The sequence below is a fragment of the Drosophila montana genome, unplaced genomic scaffold (assembly GCF_035044405.1).
Source record: "Drosophila montana isolate Dmon_TW-CO22-7 unplaced genomic scaffold, ASM3504440v1 contig_3617_1, whole genome shotgun sequence".
Lineage (NCBI taxonomy): Eukaryota > Metazoa > Arthropoda > Insecta > Diptera > Drosophilidae > Drosophila > Drosophila montana.
Genome location: NW_026998502.1, coordinates 328,706 through 350,991, shown reverse-complemented (window position 1 = coordinate 350,991; position 22,286 = coordinate 328,706). Strand labels below are relative to the sequence as shown.

The window sequence follows — 22,286 nt, the reverse complement described above, 5'->3', positions numbered from 1 at the left end:
CATGCCACCCATTTAGCCACAACAGAACATTTTCATTCATAAAAGCGCTGTGGCGCGTAAAAAGCTTTTCTTGGGCGAACGCGTGTGAGTCACTCTCGCTCGACACTGCGAGAAATTTTCCAGACAGAGCCAGTTGTTTGTTTTGCAATCCGCCTTCGATGTCGCTACGTCAACGTGACTCAGCTCAGCTCAGCTCAGCTTAGGTAAGCTTCGCTCAGCTGGTAAATGAGCCGGAGATTGTGACGTTGTCTTTGTTGTTCTCTCTCTCTGGCGCGCTCTTGAGCCGCGCTTGTACTTGTTGTCGACGGCCATGGCTGCGTCATGCCTTGCTTTGGGTCTTTGGTTAAACTGTGATCTTTGTTTTTGTTTGCCCTATCAAACGAAAAGCTCTTGGCTTGGCGGCAATTTTAATGGCGTCTGCGTGACTTGTTTTGCTCTTCTTGGCTTCCAGTTTAGTCTTCAATTCGCTGGCGATGTGATCGGTCGGTCGGTCGGACGTCGATAACGTGTGCTTTTAACGTTTGTTTTAACGTCTTACAAAACAGCGCGCGCGCGAATGCTAAAAGCTCCCTCACTCTCGCTCTCGCTCTCTCTGCCCCTGTGACTGTGTCTCTCTTCTGCTGCGCACTTGTGGCGCAGACAAGTTAAGAAAACCTGTGCATGCCAAGTGTAGACAAATTGTAGATAAAAATAAAATGAAAACGTAAAAAAAGGTGCATTAAATATGATAAAAGTTTCACCTGCAAGCTTTAAGTTTAACAGAGAGCACATCGCAAAGCATAACACAAAACAAAAACCATAACAATAACAACAAATTCATATTTGTAACGGGCCCCAAATGCACGTACATTTGATAATATGGCTAAGAATTCAATGTTTTGCCGATTAGATTACGCCACTCAAAATTGTTGTCGGACGCCGCGCTGAGATCTCGCCAAAGCGCTAAACTTATACAAAAGCTTGCTAGACAATAACAAAAAAAGTAACAGTGTGCTTACATGCTTTGCATATATATGTGTGTATAGGTGTGTGTGCGTGCACGCACATTATCGAATTCAAATTAAGTCCGCCGCCGCTGTTGCAAAAACAAAAAAAAAACATGCCGCCGCTATTGATGATGATCGCATAAGCATAAAGCCCGGAATTCCCAAAAAGAAAACGACGTCATTACAAAAGCGCGCGCTCACCCGCTCTCCCTCTCACCCACCCTCTCTGTCTTGCTTTCTGTGTCGCTATCTCTCTTTGCTTGTACTCTTTCTTCGGCTCTCACTAGCTGGCGCTCTCGCTTTCGACGACAGTTCACCGTAAACTTCGATTTCTTAGAGTTTCGTTAGTTTTCAATTTTTGACTTTGCGCTCTGTACTTTTATTTTATTTTATAACATTTACTGTTGTTGTTATTATTGCTCTTTTTTCTATCTCACACTTTTCTTTATTTTCGCTTTATTATCGCACAGTTCATGTAGTGTGCCGTGTGCTAGTCGCATTAAATCGTGTTTTTTCGTGCAAAAAATATTAAAATAAGCTAAGAAAAGTTATTTATGTACAATTATTCAAATATAACTGAAATACCGAACCGGTTTCTGTAACATGTAGTTATATTGTGTGCATTATAGACACTGAAATAATTTGTATTGTTGTCGATGCAACAAATAAATAGAAATACTTGTTTACTTAGCTTATTTACGTAACAAAGGTATTCTCCCGTTACTGTGGAGTACAGAAAAACGTAGCTCCTAAAGTGTTTTGTACGTGTTTAATTTCAGATCCCAAATTGTACCGAACTTTGCATCGAAAGCTATAACAGTACAGCTATAAAAACCAAAAAGCAACACTCGATGCATTTTAAGTTTTCATTAAAAAAAACATTAATTTAGGTAAGTAAAAGAGATTCATAGGGGATAGGGGACTTACATTTTGAATTGAGAATTCATTCGTACAATATACATACATATGCATATTTCTTTTATCCATTTGCCTTGAGAATCTTCAGTTTGGAATGAGTGTAAGCCCAATATGACGTACACGAATTTCATACATACATTCATACTTTCTTACGATGCTCTAATATTAGAAATATTATATTATAGCCTAATTCCACTATCAACATTTCTTAAATTTTTCCCGAATGTTACATTTCTTGCGAATGTGAAGTATGTTGCACATAAGGAACCACATTTGCAAAAATTGTTGGTATTCGCGACGAGTTTTTTGTGTTGATTTATCGAATTTCGTATAGATGTTAAATTTAAATTATAATTTTAAATTCTACTAATCCCACAGTTTTTAACATTAAAAGATGGCCAAATCTCGCAGAGTCCATCACTAAGAGGCCGTATTTTCTTTAAGGAAAACTTTTTTTCAAATCAGCTGTTTAATTTAAAGAATCGGTACTTTTGCCATTCATATGTTACTGACAACTGACACTTGCTAATGGAATCGCCGAATGTGAAGTTGGTAAATGTAACATATTTTGAGCATAGTGGGATCCGGCTTTTATAAACCAATTGTTTCAGATGGTAGCACAAATTCAATTTCAGTGTATTTACAACCCCTTGTAAAAGCTTTCAGCACAAGCTTCCTCTCTGCCTCTCTCCTTCCATTCTTATGCTCTTGTGTGGATTAAATCGTCTGGCGTATATACAAACGATATATTAAAACAGAAAACTAAAACACCTGTGTACATGGCAGCGCAGTCGCTGTCGCAGTCGCAGCACGCGTCGCCTAAAAGTTTTCTACTGTGTGTGTATGTGTGTGTGTTTGTGTTTGTGTTGTGGGGGGTGTGAGGAAAGCTTTGCCGCTTCGTTTCTGTAGGCACTTGCATTTGTTTAGGGCGTCAAAAACGGCACGAGAATTTTCAATTGTGTTTCATTCGAAGATCGACTCGATGCGTTTGCGGTTCTGTTGTCCGGATAAATTCACAGCGGAAATTACCACGCGATAAATCACTTTTTACTCGACCAACTTGTGTGAAAAGCAAAAAATAAATAAAAGAAGAAATTGCTGAACTAAGAAATCGTTGATTTAATTAAAAAAGACATAAAAAAATTTCACAAAAAATATATAAAAATGTAAATCATAGTTTAACACGTCCTTGGCTAAGACTACAGGTAATTACAGATGTGATGTTTCTTGCTAATTCAACGTAATTTTATATTGCACAAACAGCATGCAAAACCGGCTGCTGACTCAGTATTTAGTGTTAAATGTGTGTGAGAGACAAATAACAACAACAAATGCAAATATAGCAAGTCATCAAGAGTATAGTTATCTCAACTGTGCGATATACAATATAAAGCTCTACTTGTGTAGACTGAAGCCACAACTGAAGCCAAGTCAATAAACGACATTTCATGAAACAAACCCGGGATTCAACTGATGTTTAGCTCCGCTATGGCATAGGATTCATATTGTCAATCATTAATCAAAAGCGAATACATTGAAATAAAGCCAAACGCTGTGATTTGATTCTTTTGGACGTGCCTGTGAGCTACTCCAACCCGAAAGAAAAAATACCTAAAGTATAAATTCACTTCAATATTCCAACAGAAATAATGTTTTAACCAAAACTAGGTATTTTAAATTGATTGAATAGTTTATCATTCATATTAGAAATAGCTGTGCTTCTGATTTAACAGATTTCTGCTGCAGCCGTTTCTTCTACTCTTTTCAAACAAGTCACATGCAAGTAGTTAGAAATATTAATAGAAAATTGTTTGAAAATAGAGTCGATAGACAACGCCTTTGCGTTTTGACTTAACAGATATAAAATGACTAGCGGGTATTGCCCGGCCTTGCTCGCGGAACGTTTTGTGCTAAAAATTTTAGATATTACTTTTCCACTAAGTTCACGCCCTTGGAAAATTGAAATCTACCCACCTTTATTTCCACTTCTATTTAAAAATACGTTTTGAGTGCATCGAATAAGGAACCAAGTGCTGGAATCAACGGTTTCCGCCCATGTTAGTCTTGCGGTGGGAATCTTGAAGCACGTCTCAAATAATTTTCAGTATAGATCTTTGGATATGAATTTGACCGCGAAACGTCACCCGCCAAATCTTTGACACCCCTTAAATGAATTTGAACAAAGATCTTTAAAAATGAGTTTGAAGCCGATCGGATGGTAAACAAAAAAGTTGTATACAAACGTTTTCACGATTTTTCCACCCATGCGGGTGGAATTTCTGGAAACGCCGAAACTACAGTGAAATTTTCAGCTTTCTAGCCCTTACGGCTTGGGCTGTGCGTTGATCAACAATCAGTCAATCAATCAGTCAGTCAATCACGACAAACAGTTTTATGTATAGAAATGAACGGAAAGAAGACAAGACTCGACGAGAACTGCTTCAATTTATTTGTCGGAACTAGTTCCAGATTTGTCAACGGCAGCATCAGCTATCAGTTATTTATTTGTATTTTTATTTTACCTGTAAATTGCTTGACGCCAGCGATCATTAAAATTTGTCGTTGTTGTTGTTCTTGTTGTTTCTTTTCCAAACATATTGGCGACAAGTCGGCGTCTCGCTGTGAATTCCCAACTAGTTGGAGCTTGTTTTGGGCCCGGTTGAAGAAGAATTTGCTGCTACTTTGATGTTGATCTTAATCTTAATGTGTAGAGCCTGGCGCCAAAAGTTTTTTTTTTTACCCACTGGAAATAGCATAAAATTTGAATATTAATTATTCAACAGATTCCATTCTATTGGCCGAATAGCCCATAGCTGCCTGATTGGCGCCGGTTAGTTAATTCCTTCTCTCTCTCTCTCTCTCGTTGTCTGTCACATTGGTTTTCTCTCTTTCTATGTATTTTTTTTTGCTATCATTAATCAATTTTATGGCTGCAAACTTCTCTTTTTTTACGGTTTTGTGAATCAATTCTGTTCGGTTTCATTCTAACTTCTGGAACTCTCGCATCTAGCACATTATTGCCCGACGTGTTTTTATATCATCGATTATTTTATTTGTATACTACGCCGTGCCATATCATATTCCATCTGATACGCATATTTTTCGACCCTATCTAAAAGCCGGCAATTCGGTAGCTTATCTGCAGCATTTTGTGCGCCCGTTTCGAACCGTTTTATTGTGCATATATGTTTTTATACCCTTTTATTCCGATGTCCGTCCGTCTGTAAGAACCTTCAACTCCGCCGACGTACATTATACCGGCGATTATGTTATATTATGTCGCTTTTTTCTGGTGCGAATTAATGTCGTTACCCCACTTAATTCTTGGTATGGTTGTAGAGTATGAAGCGGTGGCCAGGTTGAATGAGGTTGCGAGATCGAGTCCGGAACAGGAAAGCAATTTTTTCAAAAATGATTTTGGTTCTGCTTCAGGGTATTCCCTAGTCGGGGGCACTTCCGACTAGAGCTCGCTTAAATGTTAATATATGAGAAAGTGCTATAAACAAAAGCGTTACAAATACATGGCCATATAATCTGTCGGTCACAGAGTCCGGGACGAATATTAAACGCCGAATATAAAAATTGCTAATATAATATTTGTTATAATTCGAGTCCCCTAGAAGGCGAAAGGCTGAATAAAAAGTATGACATTTTAAGGATATGTGAATTGAGGGGAATATTAAAAAGTGTTGGCAATTGTTGCCATGCAACTGGATAAGAAGTAAGCACGGCTTAAGCCTGGTCAATAACCGAACCACCTGCTAATCCCTGAGTGCACGGGGTAACTGACCTTTGCTCCATCCTCCGTAAAATGTCATCACTCAAACGACAGAACACGCGTTTTCTGAATGATTCGATTCTGTGCAGCATTGGCCACACGAGCGAATTCCTGGCATATTCAAAATTATAGATACACCCAATTATACTATATCCGAAACGTAATGATTATCTTTGCCTTGTGAGTCACGATATTCTTGGAAATTCTCTGCGATTTGTTAAAAACAAAAACATTTCGTACAAGTCGCTTTTCTTGTATATATAATTATCACATATCATATAATGCACATGTGCGCTCGGCAAACAAATACACACAATTATTATAATATACTAGTGTGTAGAGGGAAAGGCATTTTCTTTCTTTTTCGTATTGAAGCGGCGCCAACAGCCCCTAAGAAAGAAATGTTGACAAGTTGACTGAACGGAAATGCCAATAAACGCCAGATCGCCAGATGCCTCTAATGCCTAATACCTATATTCTATATCTACCTGAATAATGTGTTTATTGTGAACATAAAGCAGAATTGCGTTCTGCCAGCGCATTTATTCAGTTGCTGCGCTTTTCCCACACAGCAATTAGTTCGTTCAGATTAACCAATTTCATCCGAAATATTGCTTATCTTGTTGCATTTTTTCATTTTTATACTCTATACATTCTCCTTCCAGAAACTATAGGGTATATTAGGTTGTGAAAATCTATATACATTTGGCATAACGCCTGAAGAAATTTTAAGAGATTAACCAATTTCATCCGAAATATTGCTTATCTTGTTGCATTTTTTCATTTTTATACTCTATACTTTAGACACTTCCAAAAACTATAGGGTATATTATGTCGTGCACATTACAAACATTTAACATAAAGAAAATAATTTTTAGAAATTTTGTATGCAATTTCTTGTCATGTTTATATTTTGTTCAGCCGCTTACGATTGGCACAGGGGATCTTCTAGTCAGGCAGCCTCTGGCGGAGCATACATATGTATGCTTATTTTTTCTCAATGAATTTTTGTGACTCAACTTTATTGGAATTTAAATATTCATATCTTAAAACTTGTTATAATCAACTTGAAAAATATGTTTCTAGAAATCCTACAAAATATTTTTAGACGAATTTCTGTTTGCTATTTATTGTTTTTATTTTTTTTCCTTATCAATTGTTTAACAGTTGTAAAGAACAGCTGAAATATCAGTTCCGTTTGTTGTTTTTATTATTTATTTGCATTTCTTGCAGTCTATGATAGATTTTTTCTAGTATTTTTCTAACGATTTGTTGACACAAGTGTCTTAAGGTTTATTGACATCGCCAACAGAGTCCATTCACCAGCATTTTTTACATAGTTACTAATATTTATATATATAATATATATACTTCTCTAATTATGCTTGTTTTAACTAAATTGGGAACATTGTGTAAAAAGGCTGATGGATTCGAGGAAAGGCCTCAAATATAAATACACAGTGGAATATGAATTAAGCACACACACACATATATATTTGAAAAATAAAAAAATAAAAGACAAAATTGCGATAAAAATATCAGAAAGCTTCTTTCAGTATGTCGATTCGGACGACAAAAACTTTTAGGGAGGAGCGCGTATACAAAAATTTTCGAATGAATATTTGCTCGCCTTCATTTTCGCTGCTCAGTCTATGGCCGATAGGCGAGAACTCAAGACGTGCGTTTCGAAAATAAAATTCAAATATATATAACTATACATATACTCATATATATGTATATATGTGGTTTGGGAAAATCGTGCTCGCATATATATAAAATTTCGCTTTTTTTCGGTACCTGCGCGAACCGGTCAAAACCGCAAAACGAAAATCAAATATAGTGCGGCATTCAAGAAATTATTATTAACAAATAAAAAAGCCAAAGAATTGAAAAAAGTTTGTTTGAAAACCGGAAAAATTTGGAACATTTTGTGAGCTAAGAAACAATTGAACTAGATACAGTAAAAGGTGATTATTGAGAAAAACTGCCTGCTAAATAAATAGTAGACTATATATATTTATCTGCAGTTATTACAAATATTGGCTTTTAGCCAATTCCATATTTGCAACATTTTATGACGTAATTTTTGTAATATTGTGTGTTTGTCCTCGAGAATCGAGCATTGAGTTCTACATTGTCGAAAAAACATAAAAGCAATGTTCGAAATATATCAACGATCTTTTAATGTAGCTTATATATAAATTGTATATATAATATATGTATATAAAATATATGTGCGTGCTCGGTAAAAGCCAAATTGAAAATGACAGGCACATTTGGTGTGACGTGCGAATTGGATTTGCTTCGCTTTTTGCTTTTTGCGATAAATGCCGATTTTGTCTATTATTTAAACTGGCAGATCGAGTTCATATTCAAAGGTCTATTTAGACACAGACATATGCTGGCTGCCTCCAAAAAGATTTATGTGTCTAGGGTATTTCAAAAACACATTTCCGATGGATTTAGTTTCCTGCGAAAATAGTTTCATTCACAATTTATAGCATTTCTTATATCTAAAGCAATATTTTGGGCAATCAATTTATAATTATAATCAAATAGTTTCTATTAAATATATATATTAATTTATGTATCTCAAAGTAAATGATTAATATATTTAATTATTCCCTGGTGTGAGATTTTTCGGAGAGCATACTGCTAATGTGTCTTTTAGATTCTGTTAAAAATTGTCCAAAAAAAAATCTCAAATGATTTTGTATGTCTTCAGTCTTTATTAATTACCCAAAAGATTACAAAATTGGCAACTCGTAGACACGTTTATTTGCGTTTATTATTCTTTTTTTTTTGCTTCTTCTAATTTACCCCATGCCAGGTTGCAGACCAATTGACGTATTCTTTTTATTGGCAGACCAATGTCTAGACGTGAGTGAATCGAAAGTCTGAGGTCATATGGCTATAGTATATTTTTATATAAGATATAAAAGTGCCGACAAAAAGAACCTAAGTCAATTCCCAGATAAAACGCAACTTTGTTTTGGAACGCGAAATCTTTGGGGAGGCCACTCTCCGACTGAGTCTATATCTGTCTATGTCTCATCTATATCTATGTCTACACTATGCTACCTGCGAGAGATATATCTGCTCGTGTCGGGCACTTGTACTACAAAGATCCGCAGCGGAGCATTTTGTCGCGCACGCATTACGCAAATTGTTATTTTTAAATGAATGTCCGAAGCTACGGCCTGGCCTGGCCTGGCCCAGACCAGCAGCCGGTTCCACGAACATGAACAGGCACAATTTTTCGGTCAACTGCATTTTTGAGGGGATCAACTAATGTAATATAATGTCTATACACTCGAATGTAAAACAACAACGTACACAAACGCCCACGTTTTATCATTATACCCTTGCAGGGGGTATTATAATATTGTCGTAAAATGTGTAACTCGTAGAAGGAGACATCTCCGACCCCATAAAGTATATCAACAGCCGAGCCGATATAGCCATGTCCGTATGTCCCTCTCTCTGTTTATATGCGTATTAGTCTCTTAATTGTAAAGCTATCATCATGAAACTTTGCAAGAGTCCCTCTTGCTGTTGCACGCAGTACATATGTCGGAATTGGCTGAATCGGATCACTATAGCTGCCATAGGAAAGATCGGTCGAAAAGTAGTTTCTTGTATGAAAAATTTTTTTGTTTATCCAGATATCTTGACCAAATTCGGCATTTATTAAATTTACTATGCTCCTCGTATAAATGCAAAATCCTATCGGCATCGGACTACTTTATCATATAGCTGCCATAGGAACGATCGGTAGAAAATTAAGTTGCTGCATGGAAAACTTTTTTGTTTTTCAAGATATCTTGACCAAACTCGCCATTTATAACTTTCACTATGTTTCCTACATTTATGCAAAATCTTATTTCCATCGAACCACTATATCATATAGCTGCCATAGGAACGATCGGTCGAAAATGAGGATCTTGTATGAACAACTTTTTTGTTTAACATCTTAACTTAATCTTAACCAAACTCGCCATTTATAAATTCCACTATGTTTCCTACTTTTATGCAAAATCTTCCCTGCATTACCTTAGGTTCGGTCTGCAAGGGTATTAAATCTTCGGCGTGCCGAAGATAGCCTTCTTTCTCGATTTTCTCTTAGTTTCTGTGTTCAGTTCTGTCTAGACTGCAAATCTGTAAGGTTTTGGATAAATCACAGAGTCTAGTCTGTTTACCTATGCCATGAAACTAAATTTGTATATATTTAAGAAGAAAATTTCGCGGAAACTAGACGAAAATTCGTATTGGGCATTATTTTTGGTGTGCGGCGTCATTGTCGCCGGCGGCGTCATTGGCTGCCAAGAATTCTCGGACGGGTCTCTTTTGCAGCTGAACTAAAACGAAGCCATTTTCCGTTCGATCTTCATTTTCAGCTAATATTTTGGCCTTGAAATGTTTCCAAATCAAAATAATCTGGCCGCTGCGGGTGCAGCAGGTGATCCCCAGCAGCAGAACCTCAACTACAATGGCCTGCAACAGCAACAGCAACAGCAACAGCAACAACAACAACAACAACAACAACAACTGCAGCAGCAACAACAAACTCAACAATTGTCACAGTCAACCAAGAACGTGAGAAAGAAACCGTATGTGAAGATTACGGAGCAGCCAGCCGGAAAAGCGTTGCGTTTCCGTTATGAATGCGAGGGACGCTCGGCGGGCTCCATTCCCGGCGTCAATTCCACGCCCGAGAACAAAACCTATCCGACCATCGAGATTGTGGGCTACAAGGGACGCGCCGTTGTCGTCGTCTCCTGTGTCACCAAGGACACGCCATATCGGTAATATGAAACATTATAATAAAGACACAAATAGCTCGAATTGATCTACATAATATTAGATATATCTTTCAAGATATGGAGATAATTGTATATGAAGTCTATAGAGGAGCAAGATATTTGGGGGTATTGTCATTATTTCTACTTATATTAATAATTATAGTTGGTAGGATAGTTGGGATAGGATAGGATAGTTAGGATAGTTACAAACCTTAAACATATTTTATAATAGAATACAATATATACACAATATCCTGGGTATTTAACGGGGATATTTCGGAAAATATATTTCCAAATTGTAATATAATTGGGCTTAAAGTAATTAGGTTTTGTTCCTATGTATTAGCAATATACACACCAATAGCTCGAATAGATCAGCATAATAATATATATATATATATTGTTCAAGATTTGTTGTAGATCATAGCTGATGTCTGTAGAGGAGCGAGGTTGATTGGATACATATAAAAGAACTGGCTACAATGGCCTTCGGTTTGCTATCTTAAATCTATCTATCTTGTCAGTCAGATATTATTTAATTTTATTATATAGACTTTCTTAACTCTTATATTAATAGTTTATAGGATATAGTTACAAACCCTAAACATATTTTATAATATAATACAATATATGCAATATCTTGTGGTTCGAACGAGAATATTCCGTAAAAACCATTGTTAATTGCAATATGACTAGGCTAGAAATAATTGGGTCTTGTTCCTATGTAGAGAACAAAGTTTTGGGATCGAACTCTCTTCCTTAAATTGAATAATTTCAACCTTTTGCTACAAATTAAGTAAGAAATATTTATATCAAGCATTTGTTATCTTAGGTTAAGACATTATTTAGTTGTATAAAATTGTTTTACCCAACTCTCATTCTCTGCATCAATAGGCCACATCCGCATAATCTGGTGGGCAAGGAGGGCTGCAAGAAGGGCGTCTGCACACTGGAGATCAGCAGCGAGACAATGCGAGCCGTGTTCAGCAATCTGGGCATACAATGTGTCAAGAAGAAGGACATCGAAGCGGCGCTGAAGGCGCGCGAAGAGATTCGCGTGGATCCGTTCAAGAGTAGGTGCCCAACAAATACAGACCAGACTCCTGTATATATATATATTAATATTCAATTCCTTTTAGCTGGGTTCTCGCATCGTTTCCAGCCGTCGAGCATTGATCTGAACTCGGTGCGTTTGTGCTTTCAAGTATTCATGGAGAGCGAGCAGAAGGGACGCTTCACATCGCCCCTGCCGCCCGTTGTCTCCGAGCCGATCTTCGATAAGAAAGCGATGTCCGATCTGGTCATTTGCCGGCTGTGCAGCTGCTCGGCCAGCGTGCTGGGCAATACCCAAATCATATTGCTGTGCGAGAAGGTGGCCAAGGAGGACATCACGGTGCGCTTCTTTGAGGAGAAGAACGGCCAGACGGTGTGGGAGGCTCTCGGGGATTTTCAGCACACGGACGTGCACAAGCAGACTGCCATTACGTTTAAGACGCCGCGCTATCACAGCCTGGAGATAACGGAGCCCGCCAAGGTGAGCCACTCGATCCTCTAGATCCTCTAGAATTCCTCTCCGAACTAATGCGAATTGTTGTCGCGCAGGTTTTCATCCAGCTGCGTCGACCATCGGACGGCGTTACCAGCGAGGCTCTGCCCTTTGAATATGTGCCATTGGATTCAGGTAGGCATACGTTCTGGAATCTTCATCGGCATCTCAAGCGGAAGCCCGATGAAGACATCTTTCAGCAAATACTATCGGTCGATACGGGCGCCGCCAAGCGCGAGCCGCCAACGATTGAGGTAATTGATCTAAATACGCCCACCTTGGAGCAGCCGGAGCCGCGTCTGTTTGACGAGACGCCAGCGGCGGCGGCGGCGGAGGTGCCGCAGGATATGGAGGCAGCGGATGCAGAAGCGGAAGCAGAAGCGGAAGCGGAACGTTTGCGCACGGAGCTGGAAATCGATACGATTATCGATGAGAAGGTGCGCGAATTGGAGCAACTGGAGTTGGAGCAGCAGATGGCAGCGCCAGAGCCGCACCAGCTGACGGCCAACGACAAAATCAACGAGTGGATGAAGTCCAACGAGCTGCAGGAACAGCCCCACGAGCCAAGTCCAAGTCTAGCTGAAGGCGAAGTGGAACTCGAAGTGGAAGCCGAAGGCGAAGGCGAAGCCGCAGACAGCGATGCCACCGAGGCAACAGTCGAGACACAGGTGGCCGCCACGGACGAGGACAAGACGCTCAACGAGCTGCTGGAACAGGTGGCCGAGCTGGATGAGATCTACACGGACTTTGTGATGCAGCGCGACACCTACAACAACACGCTGCAGAACGAGCTGCAGAACGAGCTGCAGAGCATGGACCGACCGCCAATGCAGGTGGACGACAGCTTCGATGATGCGGCCACCTACACCAGCCTGCAGATCGCCTACAAGCATCCGGTCGATATACCCATGGAGGATCTAATGCCGCCAACGCCGCCCATGTCCCAGTGTGCGCCAGAAGATGCGCAGCATTACGATGCCGTCGAGGTCAACTCGCAGCAGCTGCAGCAGGAGCAGCTACAACGACAGCAGCAGGAGAGGATTCAGGAGCAGGAGCAGGCGCAGCTGGAACTGGCGGCTGCCCAGCTGCTTGCCGCCGCCGCGGAGGAGGAGAAATTGCCGCCGTTGCCGCCGAAGCGTTTGCGCAAGCAGGACAGCAATGCCGAGAATCGCTCGATAGAGGCTAACAACGGGGATGCGGCGGCGGCGCCGCCGCCGGTGAGAGAGAAGCCACGTGGACTGCCGCCGCCTATTATCCATCCCCGCATACCCATTCAGCCGGCGGCGGCGCCAACAAAACGCCTGCCGCAGCCACCGGAGACCAAGTCCAAAAGCAAATCGAATCCCAACTTTAATACGCTGCCGCGGCAAAAGAAGCCCGGCTTCTTCTCGAAGCTGTTCTCGCGCCGCAAGAGCAAACCGGAGCTAATGCAGCCGAGCAGCGAGAATTGTTCCAAGGCAACGAGTGCAGCGGCCAGCCTGGATAATCTCAATGTGCGCGATCCGTTGCGCGCCTCGCAGCGCTCCGCCAAATCGAATCTTGCGGTCAGCTCGGGTCCGTTGAAGTCACCTGCAGTGGGCGGGGCGGCGGGGCGAAAGATCGGCAAGGCCGGGAAGCCCTGCGGACGCAGCGTGAGCAGCGTGTCGGGCAAGCGACCCTCGTACCTGAATGCGGATGTGGTGCACATACCCTTGAAGGGCGACAGCGCCAGCAGCCTGCAGCAGGCGCCCAATGAGGCCTATTCGAATGCCAGCACAATTACGGTGGGCGGCCAGTTGGACAGACGCACTGCATCCGCACTGCAGCTGGCCGAGATACCCATCAGCGAGGGCGGCATGGAGCTGGTGGCCATTGCCGATCGCCAGAGCCTGCACAATTTGGTCAGCTCCATCGAGGCGCACTTCAATGTCAAAATGGATCCCAATCTCGATCTCACCGAGGTCGAACACTTTGCGCTCTATACAAGTGTGCCGCCCCAGGCGACGGCCAGCGAGTTCGACGAGACCTCCGCCTACTATGCCCAGGTGGATGCCGGCGAAATCCTTACACCTGACCAGGTGGCCAAACGCTTGGCGGCGGCAAATGGCGGCAATTAATTTTGAATTGAACTTGAAATTGAATATTGTAATTTTTTTGATCGACCAAAACAATTTGTTAGGTCAGCTGCGGAGGATCCTGCATCCTGGCAGAATTTTACACTTGGCAGCGGGGAAATCGACGAGCTCCCCAAATTTGTAATTGTATTTGTTTTAGATTTGTTGAACCGCGTACCAGATAGGTATGCCCTATTTTCCTCGTAGTCGCAACTACCCAACGAAATTTGATTTGTGCAGCAGCGAGTTTTCCCCGCGGGGAAAATCGCTGCGCGATTTGTTTTGAGGGGCCGCCGGAAATGTGCGCCCGATTTTGTATTTAATAGAACTGTCTAAGTAATCTTAAACCGAGTCAAGACTTGTGCATCGTTTGGCAATTAAACAATTTGTCCCCATTTATAAACTCTTTTTTATAGATCCAGCACACCTGAGGCGGAAACGTCAAAAGACTGGCGGCGATCCCATGCACCTGCTGCTCCAGCAGCAGCAGAAACAACAGCATCACAATGATCATCAGGATGGTAGTAAGTTAATTCGAAATTTTTCACTCACCTGGTTGCGGGCTTTGTCTTTTGTGGTGCTGGTTTTTGCCCGTCCTTGTCCAGTTTGTCCACTTTATCCGTGTGGTGTTTTTTGTCAGGTGTGTTTTTTGTGTGCTGGATTTATAGACTGCCCGAGCGCAGTTTTTTTGAATGTGTCAATGCTGCTTGAAGACATCGATTAGATAATTGATTTTCAAAAAATCAACTGATCCTACCTATTAAAGTATGCTCGTACCAAACCAAAGACTTGGCAAGCTCTATGATGTATTAATCGTATAGACTATTAGCAAATATTCAAGTTATCTAAAACGATAAAGAAAATGCACAATATGCAAAAATAAATACAAACTATATTTAATAAAAATACGTAGTAGAAATATATATGTAGCAATATTGTTGTTGGAATTTTAAGAAAAAAAAAAAAAATATTTGTCGCTTTGCTAATCGGGCATAAAACACGAAAAAAAAAATTGATATTTTTATACAAAAACAAATTATTGAATATTAAAAGTAATCAAAAACTATTTTATAAAACATGTAGATTAATAAAAAAAAATATATATATATATATCGAAAAATTCGAATGTTAAAGTTTTTATATTGTCGCGCTAGAGAAACAATTGAACGGAGTAAGTTTTGAGCACGACAAATTTTGCATGAGTTCAAAATTTCTTTACAAAATCTTCAAATTATAATATAACATAATTTTTTTATACATTTTTTTTTTGGCTTTTTATATTTTTGCTATAAATAAGATTTTAGTTTGCCCTTTGTCTAATTCTCTTTTTTTGTTACTTATTTTTTTTTTTGCTTTAAGTAAGATCTTAGTTTTTTTATGTTCTCAGCTTTTGTTGCTTTATGCTTATGTTTATTTTATTTAATATTTTCTATTTATTAAGTGCTTTAATTTTTGCTAACATATTTGTGCACTGCTTTTAGGACAAAACAACATGAACTGTTGGAACGCGCAGAACATACCGCCCATTAAAACCGAACCGAGAGGTGAGCACAACTTGACAGCTCATAAACTAAATGCTAATAAAATGTTTGCAATTTTGTAGATACCTCACCACAGCCATTTGGCTTATATCGGGCGCCGCCAGAATTAACGCCCTCGCCGCAGCCATTGTCCCCCGCAAGCAATTACAATCAGAACAGCACACCGTCGCCCTACAACATGGCAGCGGCAGGCTCCGGCAATGGCCAACAGCAGCAGCAGCAACAGCAACAGTTGATGTCGCCCAATCATCACCAGCAACAGCAACAGCAGCAGCAACAATATGCAGCTGGCGGTGCTGGCAACTTGGAGTTGGGCAACAACTACAATCCCTTTACGCAACAATTGCTGGCACAGCATCAGCAACAACAACAGCAACAGCAGCAACAGCAACAACAGCAGCAGCAGCAGCATCAACAGCAGCAGCAGCAACATCAACAGCTGCAATATAATCCCAATCCAAATCCGTTTGTCAGCGCTGGCAGTGCCACGCATTGGGAGAGCAAATTCTCAGCAGCTGCTGTGGCTGCTGCTGCCGCGGTGTCGGCGGCGCCAGCGACTGTTGCTGTTGGCAACGGCAACAATTTAAGTAATCTCAACAATCCGTTTACCATGCACAATCTGCTGACTTCAGGCGCAGGCGCGGCCAGCAATCTGCAATGGAATCTGACCACGAATCACTTGGTAAGCTCACAAACCTGGCATCCACTCTCTTCCGGTTAATAATGCTTTTATTATTTGCAGCAAAATCAACATACCCTGCAGCAGCAACAGTTGCAGCAGCACATTACGCCCATGCATCAGCAGTACGACAACAATGTTTCTGTCAACGTCAACAACAACAACAACGACAACAGCAACAACAACACCAACAACAACAACAACAATGAGAATGGTCCCACGATCAGCAACCTGCTCAGCTTCGACAGCGAGCAGCTGGTTCGCATTAACTCGGAGGATCAGCAAATGCTGCGCCTCAATTCAGAAGATCTGCAAATATCAAATCTATCAATATCTACGTAATACCTTACTTACTAAACTCTGTTGTTAGTCCATAAGTCGTGTTTTATACAAATGTAAAATCTGTGTGTGTTTTTAGCATAATATTTTCAATACGAATAAATTAATCGTTTTAGAAGTACACATTTACAATCTTTTCTAATCAATTGCAAAACTGGGGCGATTTTCTTGGCTGATAACATTGCGGTCATGGCTTGACTTCTAGATTAAATCTGCGCTTGAAATTTATGTATTTTTGATAACAACTTTTTCTTGCGAATATAATATACTTTACATATTTCGTTCAGATGCGATTCAAAATTAATATAGAAAGCAGTATTCAATAAGTTTTTAATGTGGCATAACCCAAGCCCCTAGCTAATGTCTTTCCTTGACTGCAAACCTCGTTAAAACTTAACCAATATTTTACATTCAGTAAAATTTAATACAAATAAGCACGTCAAGGCACGCCAAAAAACAGGAGGTAGCATTATCAATTGTAAACAAGTAAGAGGTTCTAGTCCGGAGCTCCCGACTAGGGGATATCCTGAACCTTCTTCTTCCAACAGGCGATAGGTATAAAATGAAAGATACTTGATATATATATACTATTCTAGAAGCTACATGTCAAGTTTGGCGACTCTAGCTCTTATTATTTACCAAAATTGCTCAAAAAACCAGATTTCGATATCGATTTATATCGATTACTTGGAGACGGGGCAAGTTATCGAATATCGGAAAGAAACTCATACTGGGACGACCTACGTTCCAAATTTCAAGTCTCTAGCTCTTATAGGTTCTGAGATCCTTGCGTTCATACATACGGACGGACAGACAGACGGACATGGCTAAATCGACTCAGCTATTGATGCTGATCAATATAAGTATATAATTTATGGGGTCGGAGATGCTGCCTTCTGCCTGTTACATACATTTGCACAAATACATAATACCCTTTTTACCTATTTTCTAATGGGTTCAGGGTATAAAAACTACCTGCTAAAAATGTTAAATTCTTTCCTTGACTGTTAAAGCTAAACCAATATTTTAATTAAGTGGAATAACCAACCTTTTAGTGAACAAAACAATTTTAATTGTTTACTTGAATTCCGTTTCTAAATAGAAAATAAATGAAATACCAATAAGAACGTCAAGGAACGCCAAAAAGAACAGAACGTGCAATTATAAATTATAAACAAATGCCTACTTGAAATTTGAAATTTTATTTTCTGATTGCCCGGCTGTCCTCGGCTCTCCGTTGGCCTCTGGGGCGCCGCCATGGAAAAGTCCACGCAGCTTTTTGACGGCACACGGAATGGAGGACATGGGCAAGGCTGGCGGGGGCGTGCCGGGCAGCATGCAGTAGGCGACAAAGTGCATGAGACGGTAGGTGGCATGTTGGTAGGCCTGGCTCTGGGCGAAGCACTGGCGGATGCGCTGACCCACCGTGGCGGCGAGGCAGTTCTGCAGCGTGAGCAGCTGTTCGTCCTTCAGCTTGATGTCCTTTTCAAGCTCGTCCGAGAGTTTTATCAGTTTACTAAGTGGGAGAAATAGTAAGTCAATAGGTTTATCTTTGATTTAGTGAGGAATCTCACCTGATTTGTAGCTCCTTTTCGCACTTGTGCTCAACCAGGCTTGTGCGGGACAGCTGCAGCTCCTCGGCAATGAGGGCAATATTGTCACGCAGCTTCTCCACATATTCTTGCTTCTCTGCCAATTCGGTTCTCAGGGCATGCAACTGACCCGTCAGCTCCTCGATGTCGAACTTGGCAGCCTGGCACTCGATCTGGACGCGTGCCAGCTGCTCGAGCTGCTCCCGCTGCAGCGTGTTCGCCTGGAACAGTTCCTTTTTGGTCGATTGCAGCAGCTCCTGCAGATTCTCAATTTCCTGCGTCTTGTAGGCGTTCTCCTGCGCCAGCTGCTGCTTCTCCTGGTTGGTTTGGGTCAGCAGAATGTTGAGCTCATTGTAAGACATCTTGGTCTTGGCACTGTCCATGTAGGATTGCTTCAGCTGATCGTTCAGCGTATCGTTGCGACGCTTCTCCACCGCGAACAGCGTGTTGTAGACATGCAGCTGATTGCGACTCTTCACAAACTACAATAAAAGAATGCTTATAAGAAAGTCGCCTCCAATAGAATATTGTGGACTTACGCTACGCTTGAAATCCTCGACCTGTTCGCTAAGATGCCGTACCTCCTCCCGCCGGCGGCGCCAGGAGCGCAGCATGATGGTATTGAAGATGCGCAGACTGGCAATGCGCACATCCTGATCTCCGTTGACCACAAAGCGCACATTGCCCTGTCGCGCGCTGCACAGCTGGGCGGCGTCCTGCATCAGCAATTGGGTAAGGCTGTCATCCTTGATGGTCAGCTTACTCTCGTGCTGGCCGGCCGGCACCAGGGCGTTCGAGTTGGGCACATGTGCCACCAGCTGATAGTTGCCGGTACGCCGTGCCTCCTTAAAGTCCATTTGGGACACAGATTTGCGTGCTCGAAAGTTCAGCATGGCCGCAGTTTGTTGTCGCTTGAGTGTCAGGTATGGAGGCAGTGCAGCGGGCTGCGCCTCCACCTCCGCCTCCGGAGTCTTCGCCAGCTTCGGCTGCACGGTATAGGTGGGCACGCCCGCTCTGGAAATGCTTGTGGTAAGTGAGATCTCCGAGGAGGATGGTGTGAGCAGCACAGCCTTGGGTATTTTCAGTATCTGGACATTTTCCTTGCTCTCAATGCTGTGAAGTACGCAATCCAGGAAAAGCACAGAGATTCATCTTCTATATGGACTCACCCCTGCAGCTTCTTTTGCATGCGCTGGCTATAGCTTTGGGGGCGACGCTTCTTTAGTACAGATCCGACATTGTATGGCGCCCGTGGTGAATTCTTCTTGGAGCGGGGCGAATCATCGTTTTGCTTGCTGAGCATCTCATTTCTACGGATGCGCGGACTCTTGGGCCACATGATGTTTCACTTTTATTATATTCTTCAATTTTTTTACACCTCACAAATAAATACAAGTTTTTTGTAATACACACAAAACTGAAAGTTTTTAGCTGTAATGCGTTCAGATTGTTCAGGAATATAAAACTAAAATCGTTTTATACTGTAACAGTTCTCTAAAATAAATAAAACCCAATGCCTACTGCTCACAATTTAATAGCATTTATTTCCTTTTTTGTGTTTGCATTCAAAAGAACATACATACCTTCATACATACATACATACATACATACATACATACATACATACATACATACATACATACATACATACCATACATGCATACATACATACATACAAACATACATACATACATACATACATACATACATACATACATACATACATACATACATGCATGCATGCATGCATGCATACATACATACATACATACATACATACATACATACATACATACATACATACATACATACATACATACATACCTACATACCTACATACATACATACAAACATACATACATACATACATACATACATACATACATACATACATGCACACATACATACATAGAACATACATATAACATACATATCTACATACCTACAAACATACTCACCCCTGACTTAACGAAGCCACTTGCCAGGCACTAACTAAAAATGCATCAAAAGCTGCAGAGCCTACTTGAATTCTTGAGAATCGAGGAGGAGAGCACTTGGTATAAATTCGTTTTATTTAAATTTGCAGCCTGCAATTGGTATTAGAAATATTTTTAACTGCATGCATACACTAACACACACACGGCCACATACATACATACACACACGCACACACACACATACATATATCATTCTTATATATCATACCCAACACCAGAACTTGGTCAAATCTCATCCGAATTTCACGAGGCTTGGCTTTTTTTCATGGTTCGACCTCTAGAACAATTTGGCATCTAAATCTGGCAACATTATTTTTGGTCAAAATTCAAGTGATAATGGTACCCTCAAATATCCTATATAGACATAGGTCGAAATTTCCCACTACCATAACTGGGTCAAATCTCATCCGATTTTCGCGAGGCTTGGATTTTGTTCATGGTTCGACCTCTAGAACAATTTGGCATCTAAATCTGGCAACATTATTTTTGGTCAAAATTCATGTGATAATGGGGCCCTCAAATATCCTATATCGACATAGGTCGAAATTTCCCACTACCATAACTGGGTCAAATCTCATCCGATTTTCGCGAGGCTTGGATTTTGTTCATGGTTCGACCTCTAGAACAATCTGGCATCCAAATCTGGCAACACTATTTTTGGTCAGAATTCATGTGATAATGGGGCCCTCAAATATCCTATATCGACATAGGTCGAAATTTCCCACCCCCGTAACTTTGTCAAATCTCATCCGATTTTCACGAGGCTTGGCTTTTTGTTCATGGGTTGACCTCTAGAACAATCTGGCATCCAAATCTGGCAACACTATTTTTGGTCAGAATTCATGTGAAAATGGTACCCTCAAATATCCTATATAGACATAGGTCGAAATTTCCCACCCCCGTAACTTTGTCAAATCTCATCCGATTTTCGCGAGGCTTGGCTTTTTGTTCATGTTTCGACCTCTGGAACAATTTGGCCGCTAAATCTGGCAACATTATTATTGGTCAAAATTCATGTGATAATGGGGCCCTCAAATATCCTATATCGACATAGGTCGAATTTTCCCACCCCCGTAACTTTGTCAAATCTCATCCGATTTTCACGAGGCTTGGCTTTTTGTTCATGGTTCGACCTCTAGAACAATTTGGCATCTACATCTGGCAACATTATTTTTGGTCAGAATTCATGTGATAATGTGATATACCCTCAAATATCCTATACTGGTCGAAATTTCCCACCCCCGTAACTTTGTCAAATCTCATCCGATTTTCGCGAGGCTTGGCTTTTTGTTCATGGTTCGACCTCTAGAACAATTTGGCATCTAAATCTGGCAACATTATTTTTGGTCAAAATTCATGTGATAATGGGACCCTCAAATATCCTATATCGACATAGGTCGAATTTTCCCACTACCATAGCTGGGTCAAATCTCACCCGAATTTCATGAGGCTTGGCTTTTTGTTCATGGTTCGACCTCTAGAACAATTTGGTATCTAAATCTGGCAACATTTTTTGGTCAGAATTCATGTGATAATGGTACCCTCAAATATCCTATATAGACATAGGTCGAAATTTCCCACCCCCGTAACTTTGTCAAATCTCATCCGATTTTCACGAGGCTTGGCTTTTGTTCATGGGTTGACCTCTAGAACAATCTGGCATCCAAATCTGGCAACACTATTTTTGGTCAGAATTCATGTGATAATGGTACCCTCAAATATCCTATATAGACATAGGTCGAAATTTCCCACCCCCGTAACTTTGTCAAATCTCATCCGATTTTCGCAAGGCTTGGCTTTTTGTTCATGGTTCGACCTCTAGAACAATTTGGCCGCTAAATCTGGCAACATTATTATTGGTCAAAATTCATGTGATAATGGGACCCTCAAATATCCTATATCGACATAGGTCGAATTTTCCCACTACCATAACTGGGTCAAATCTCACCCGAATTTCACGAGGCTTGGCTTTTTGTTCATGGTTCGACCTCTAGAACAATCTGGCATCCAAATCT

At 40.9% G+C, this 22,286-nt stretch overlaps 3 protein-coding genes across 8 annotated transcripts; 2 read left to right on the top strand and 1 right to left on the bottom strand.

The window, feature by feature from the left end:
* Positions 1–461: 461 nt before the first annotated feature.
* LOC135435427 (embryonic polarity protein dorsal-like) lies at positions 462–16,803 on the top strand. Of its 6 annotated transcripts, none has more exons than XM_064692476.1 (10): positions 462–703; positions 1,766–1,876; positions 10,080–10,487; positions 11,379–11,557; positions 11,624–12,018; positions 12,087–12,165; positions 14,540–14,647; positions 15,605–15,667; positions 15,727–16,346; positions 16,407–16,803. In XM_064692476.1, the coding sequence occupies exons 3-10, from the start codon at positions 10,099–10,101 to the stop codon at positions 16,683–16,685; spliced, it is 2,112 nt and encodes a 703-aa protein (XP_064548546.1). In that variant the 5' UTR covers positions 462–703; positions 1,766–1,876; positions 10,080–10,098; the 3' UTR covers positions 16,686–16,803. The 6 variants fall into 6 exon arrangements, with proteins under 6 accessions (XP_064548546.1, XP_064548545.1, XP_064548547.1 ...); XM_064692475.1 differs by having other exon boundaries at positions 462–713; XM_064692477.1 differs by lacking the exon at positions 462–703 and adding an exon at positions 1,255–1,329.
* Positions 12,270–14,263, top strand: LOC135435428 (embryonic polarity protein dorsal-like). The gene has a single exon (XM_064692481.1). It carries the CDS (start codon positions 12,378–12,380, stop codon positions 14,124–14,126), a length of 1,749 nt encoding a protein of 582 aa, XP_064548551.1. The 5' UTR covers positions 12,270–12,377; the 3' UTR covers positions 14,127–14,263.
* Positions 16,804–17,731: 928 nt separating the features above from the next.
* On the bottom strand, positions 17,732–19,741 carry LOC135435437 (uncharacterized). The gene is made up of 4 exons (XM_064692490.1): positions 19,444–19,741; positions 18,814–19,387; positions 18,281–18,756; positions 17,732–18,198 (listed from the first exon to the last, which is right to left on the bottom strand). The coding sequence occupies exons 1-4, from the start codon at positions 19,611–19,613 to the stop codon at positions 17,865–17,867; spliced, it is 1,554 nt and encodes a 517-aa protein (XP_064548560.1). The 5' UTR covers positions 19,614–19,741; the 3' UTR covers positions 17,732–17,864.
* Positions 19,742–22,286: the final 2,545 nt, after the last annotated feature.

Excerpts from the sequence above, each read along its gene's own strand:
- LOC135435427 (XM_064692476.1), top strand. The coding sequence starts at position 10,099 with ATGTTTCCAAATCAAAATAATCTGGCCGCTGCGGGTGCAGCAGGTGAT. Across the intron at positions 11,558-11,623 it reads TCGCGTGGATCCGTTCAAGA|CTGGGTTCTCGCATCGTTTC; the intron begins GTAGGTGCCCAA and ends AATTCCTTTTAG. Across the intron at positions 16,347-16,406 it reads ATCTGACCACGAATCACTTG|CAAAATCAACATACCCTGCA; the intron begins GTAAGCTCACAA and ends TATTATTTGCAG.
- LOC135435428 (XM_064692481.1), top strand. The coding sequence starts at position 12,378 with ATGGAGGCAGCGGATGCAGAAGCGGAAGCAGAAGCGGAAGCGGAACGT.
- LOC135435437 (XM_064692490.1), bottom strand. The coding sequence starts at position 19,613 with ATGTGGCCCAAGAGTCCGCGCATCCGTAGAAATGAGATGCTCAGCAAG. Across the intron at positions 19,388-19,443 it reads ATGCAAAAGAAGCTGCAGGG|CATTGAGAGCAAGGAAAATG; the intron begins GTGAGTCCATAT and ends CGTACTTCACAG. Across the intron at positions 18,757-18,813 it reads TCGAGGATTTCAAGCGTAGC|TTTGTGAAGAGTCGCAATCA; the intron begins GTAAGTCCACAA and ends CTTTTATTGTAG.